The sequence below is a fragment of the Hevea brasiliensis genome, chromosome 5, assembly GCF_030052815.1.
Source record: "Hevea brasiliensis isolate MT/VB/25A 57/8 chromosome 5, ASM3005281v1, whole genome shotgun sequence".
Lineage (NCBI taxonomy): Eukaryota > Viridiplantae > Streptophyta > Magnoliopsida > Malpighiales > Euphorbiaceae > Hevea > Hevea brasiliensis.
Genome location: NC_079497.1, coordinates 65,441,481 through 65,447,520, shown reverse-complemented (window position 1 = coordinate 65,447,520; position 6,040 = coordinate 65,441,481). Strand labels below are relative to the sequence as shown.

Sequence of the window (6,040 nt, the reverse complement as noted above, 5' to 3'; positions counted from 1 at the left end):
ATCAAACTATTTTTTATAAAATCAATTTGACTTACTAACTGCTTGAGATTTATGGCCATGCCAGATACTAAATATATCAACTATATGTGTTTCTAACTTTTGAATTAGATAATTGTAGGAATTAGCTACACTAAATGCAACAGCTTCACCTTCGATTGTAAAGGAAATTGAGGTTATAAGAGTTACCTCACTGAAATTGAAATTCAAAATTACTAAATTGAGAGTAAATACAAAATAATTGAAAATTAAAATTACAATGAAAATTGAAATGGGCAGTACTTGGAATTTGAAGATGATCGAAGTCCGGGATTAATTAGGCTGTTGAAGTTTTTAAATTTTTATTGATTGCTTTGATTGAGTTGATTAGTTGAGCTGGTAGGCTTCAATACGTCCAGTAAGTCAACATGCGTTTGAGGTGCACGTGACTTTTTTTTTAAAAAATGCTCATAAAAAGTAGCAGCAAAAGGGGGTGGGTCTTCTCTGTTTCTGGACGTAGTTGTGAATTTCCATGGCAGCCGACTTAAGGCAAGTTAGCCCAACATCGGCTCCAGATACCGCGAGACTGTTTCAGCTCGCCTCACCCAAAATTAACAAAAGAAAGAGTTTTGCCTTTCACGATTTTTCGCTTGTACGCAATCAGCAAGGCAAGCACCAAAACAATATTTGCATGGCAGCTGATGCACAGTTACAATAAATCCCTGCCCGGTAGGGTTTTAACATTTACATTTCACACAATGATCTTAAATCATTGCTAAATACCCAAAAATGAAAGAAATTGTGACAATTCACAATCATAAATGGTACAATTATATGGGTTGCTGCCAGTCCCAGCACACTTGATCAAAGTAAAGCATGAGTTATTTTATACCCAAATCCACCATTCCTAAACTCTAAAAATAATATACAATAAAATAAAATAAAATATAATAAATGACTTTGCATCATCTGCATATGCAGTTATGGTGCAAAAAAGCATCTACAGTATGGATCAGCTTTGAAGAAGAAAATGAAACAAGAAAACCTTACCTATATTGATATTATCTTGAGCAGTTTCCAAAAGCTAATTTCTCAGCCTTTTCAGAATCATCTACAACAATGGCTTCCTCAGCCACCTATTTACCAGACCTTATTTATTATCCTTGACTTGTTCATCACTTTCTATCACCTCAACCTCCTTGGCTACTGAGGCATTATGCAACACCTGATCAACTTTAGTTCCTGTAAAATTCAGCATCATTTCTTCTTCAGTTTTGCCAGAATTTCCTACCGTTTGTGTCTCATTAACTTCAGTAATTACCTAAAGAAGTTCCAAAGGAGCAGCTGCTGGATCTAACTCCCGACAGCCCTTTGGAGAATTATGGGCTTCTTCACCAGTAAGCAGATGATCTGGGACCTGATGAGAGAAGCGAAACATCTCCTCTTTTGGAATCTTCCTAATTTCTTTGGGATCCATATGCCTACGAAAAACTGTCTTCAAACCAGCAACCTTAACAAGAGGAACAACAGACACACCTTGTTCTTCATTATAGTCATCAAGCATTTCCACCATGTCATATTGGTGTACCACTTCATCTGGAGTATGCTCATCCCAGTCTGGGGACCAGTTCCTATAAAGATCCCAAACGTCTCCCTTTCCTGGAAGTATGCAAATGGCCCCACGAGTGCCTTTTGTCCATTTAACCTTGTGAGAGAAAGAATTTAATGTTTCACTGATCTCATGTTTGCCAGCCCTGAAATCCCCACAAGTCTTGGGGAAACCAGAACCTACCCAGTCTACAGAGCTAAATTCACGGTTGCTCCTTGAGTTGAGCCAACTAATGCTCATCTTGAATGGTTTCAAGGAGATAACCTTGTGAACTCGAGCATAGTAACGAGGCATTCCATCATCTTCATCATAGGCAGCCCAAACCTGGTCATCTCTAAAAGCACTTTCAGTTCGATCCGAATCAAAATTGTGAAAATCAGGGTCTGGTACATTAATTGCCATTGGTGCCGGGGCATTTTTAATGGAATCATCAGAAGAAAAAACACGGAAAAACTTCTTGCTTTGGTTTCCATTATCCATAATAGCATAGTTATCATGCTTCTGATTATTTGTATCATTCCCTACCATGCTTATATGCTTTTTGCCTTGTTTCAGTTTTACTTCATTTGAGCTCCACTCTTTAAGCTTTTTACAAATATCTAACCTTGCCTTCTCCATCAACATGTTTCGGAGCTCAACAGGTAGCAACTCTCTCTTGCTGTTGGGCTTATTGTTAGTACTAGGAAAGCCATAGGTCCTTTCCATCCCAACATAGTCCCTTTTTTGTTCAGATGCACTCCCCAAGCCTGATCTTCCACTCCCAGCTCCATAAGAATTCATATAAGTTTCAATAGATCTTCTCCTTTTAAAGATTTGGTCAGCCTTTACTTCCTGAGGCTCTCTCTTCACATGCTGATGTGACTGCTCAACCATGCTTGCAGCTTGAGCAGAAGTAGACAGTGATGCAACCGTAGCCCTGGTAGCAGCCATCCTGGAAAAATGATTCCCCTGGATATCTGGGCTGTTGGATGAATTTACTCCAAACCCCTCACGTCCAGAGCTTTGAGCAACTCCACAATTTCTTCCAACATTAAACAGGGTACTATTTGCAGCACGATGTCTTGAACTTTGATGCTTTTGGCGAGATGAATAATTGGATGGCTTCATTACGTTTTGAGGTGGAGGCTTCTCTGCAGCAAAAAAAGCTTCATGACAATTTGGGCATAAGAGGGTATGATTTAGATACATCCTCAGATACTCATACTGTGTCTTACATTTGTTGCAGATAGTCCAAAAAGTATAAGATTTTTGATAAGGAGGAGGTGGAACCAAGGTTGGACCTGCCCAAGTATTCTTGTTCTGAGTCCTCGCATCTAAATTCACAGCACTGTCACAATTATGAAAGCCATTAGCAGTAGGTGATGTTGAGGGAAACTTAGTCTCTGTTGAAACTCTCTGTTGATGTCCTACAACATTTAATTTCTCATTGTATGCTAAGCTCTTTGACTTATCAGATAATATACTCCATGCATCTGACACAAGCTTAAATGCACCATCTGCACCCAACGCTTTGTTTTTATCAGGGTGAAGCATGAGGGCCAGTTTTTGGTACTGTTTCCTGACTGTCTCATAATCAGCCCAGGGGTTTACACCAAGCACACAATACCAATCAACTTCGCCAGTAACTGTTCTTTTCTCAGCAGACGCATGCACATCAAATGTCACCAGCATTTGAGATAGACCGTCAAGCTCAGGATACAAGTTTTGGGCCTTCAAAGCAAATTTTTTTGCCCCAGCAAAATCTCTTTCTGTAAACTTCGTCTCAGCAATTTCTTTTGCCCTGATTGCTTCATCTTTATTACACTCCATATTTCCCTATTTATGACAAATAATTCTCTCTCCTTGCTATATAATGTCATCAAAATTTCATCCACAAAGGACTGTCTGTGGTTATTTCATGCTTGAAGACAAAAAAAAACAAAAAAGTATTTTCAATTGTTTGACACCTGGTGAAAGAAAATGAAACCATTTTAGTGAAAAAAAAATGATTAAATAGGAAAATCATCAACTGGACCCCAATGTAATTATAGCCACACAACTACCAAAAACAACATGACCATTCAAATCAACAATATGTGAATCTCAAGTTTACATTCATTTCCAAATAATAATAATAATAATAATAATAAAACTCTTAAAATAAATTAGGAGCATATTTAACCATCTTCAGCAGAAGAGTAAGTCCCACTCCCTTCTATTTAAGAGTAATAAATATCAGTAATGGTAGTAGCTCAATATACATTTGGATTTAAATAAACACATATAAGAGCTGAGAAAAATGCTGTTACATATTATAGGAGAAAGTATAAGAATAAAGTGTACCTATGTGTTCTAGAAAGTTAGTAGTTGGCAGGAGTTGTAGTTGAGTTTGCTAGAAGGCTAACTGAATCTATTAGTTTGCTAGAAGGCTAACTGAATCTATTAGTTAGCTGGATAAGTCAGCTGAAGCAGTTACTAGGCAGTTACCTGTATAAATACTTCAGCTGTATCTCTTGTATTGCATTACAAAATTTACAAAAAATACAATATCTCTCTTTGCTCTTCTTCTATTCTATTTCTCTCTCTATCTACATTCTTCTCTATACCCTATTCTTCCCTATTAGGGTTTCCTTAACCCTAACATATGCCTGCATTTCTCTCACGTAATATTATTTCCTATGAACTTACAGGCATTATATAAAAAAGGTCTACAATTGTTTTCTTGTCAAAAGAAAACCATAAACCTTCCCATTAACTTCTTGTACGTGTTCAAGCCAAATAGAGATAATCAGTTTCAAGCCCAATAACTTTTATGATGCATAATGTATGATATCCTATAAATTTGAAAACAATTTGAAGAATATACATAATGGCGGATTCACATTCAATATTTAGTCAAATATTTCAATCAATTAACATTGCTCAATGGTGTAAATAAAAAAAAAAATTGATTACATCAGAAATAACAATTAACAGATATACAACATAACTAATCAGTCCACATTGTGCATTCAGAGTGAACTATTACAAGCCCAACTTCTCACATGTAGCAATATAAATCACTAAAAAGTTCTTAAAACAGCCTTTCTCTGTGTGAACATTGTGATAGAGCCACATAAACAGTTAGTTGATTGCAATGCATTGCATCTATGTTGTGATAGAACTTGAGCTAGTTCAAAGAATCCTTTGAAAAACTGATAAAAAAAAATAATAAGCTAAAGAAGTCAAAACCAGTAACAACCATAATTTCAAATCAACTTGGATGCGGGATCTTGCTTGAAGCTGCCCAGCTTTGTAAGATCTAGAAGGAACCAAATAATTTCAGGTTAAAAACCTGTGGTGCTTGCATGAACCAGTTGCACATAAAGTATTAAAAAATTGATAGAGATTCATTATACGATTACTGTTTTATTTAGCAAGCCATTTTCAGTTGTAGATGCTAGTAACAATTTCAGAACCACTGAAAATCAACGGCACATAAACTTGTAAAGTATGATGTAATGGATTCGATTTCCCATTAAAACCCAGATACCAACTGATTAGATAACAAATAAATGAAACGAAAATATAGTTTAAATCGAGAAACAACGCAAGAAAATGCTACTATAAACACTTACCTCCTATCTCTTCGGAGGGTTGAGAATTTCAAGGAAATGGAAATATACTATTCCCATTTCGAAATCAGTGATATCTCACCGGAGACCATCTCCTTTACGGATTCAGATCAAAAGTCTGCAAAATTCAATTTCTAGTATTTTCTAGCCAACCAAGCAGGAAAGAAAAAAAAAAAAAAAAAAAAAAGTCAAACCTAGCTCAAGAAGTGGTAAAACCAAAGGAAAATAAAATGAATTTGACAAGGTGTATTATTCAACTAGGGGTTTTCTTTTTTAAAAGCTTTGAAGTTAAAAGAGTGAAGAGGGTGAGCTCTGCAATTTATTTGTAAGCTGCTTATTAATTGAAGCGTTTTGGGCCGAATTCTTTGGGCTTCGGGCATATTTGCGTGTTCCATGGAGAAATCGGATAATTTTTAAAACTTTTTCCTTATTTTGTTGATTGCATGTATATTTGATAATCATGATATACAAGTTTTAATGTTGTTGCCTTCCAAATTTTTAAGCCAGTTGCTTCCAACTTCGGCCATGGCTAGTGCATTAGTCAAAAGCTCACGCACCCAAAACTAAAGGGCCAGAGGGTCAGATAAGTCGTTAAGTTTATAATTACACTTTGGCTGTAACTTATTTTATTTTAATCAAATGGTAATATTATATTTATATTTCATTTCCTTTTTTAAAAAATTTATTAAAGAAAATGAATGTTATTATATTCAGCTCGGCTCCTTAGATCGACTTGGTTAATTAATGACTCGAGTACCAAATCAAAATAATTTAGCATTTCTTATTTTATAAAATATTAGTCATCTAAAAATTTTTAAATTTTAAATAACTAATGAAAATAAATATAAATACTTTTTATAAA

The 6,040-nt window shown here is 35.5% G+C and overlaps 1 protein-coding gene across 1 annotated transcript; it reads right to left on the bottom strand.

The window, feature by feature from the left end:
- Positions 1–766: 766 nt before the first annotated feature.
- Positions 767–5,421, bottom strand: LOC110671943 (uncharacterized). The gene is made up of 3 exons (XM_021834573.2): positions 5,182–5,421; positions 1,298–3,531; positions 767–1,218 (listed from the first exon to the last, which is right to left on the bottom strand). The coding sequence occupies exon 2, from the start codon at positions 3,392–3,394 to the stop codon at positions 1,298–1,300; it is 2,097 nt and encodes a 698-aa protein (XP_021690265.2). The 5' UTR covers positions 3,395–3,531; positions 5,182–5,421; the 3' UTR covers positions 767–1,218.
- Between the last annotated feature and the right edge of the window lie 619 nt (positions 5,422–6,040).

Excerpts from the sequence above, each read along its gene's own strand:
- LOC110671943 (XM_021834573.2), bottom strand. The coding sequence starts at position 3,394 with ATGGAGTGTAATAAAGATGAAGCAATCAGGGCAAAAGAAATTGCTGAG.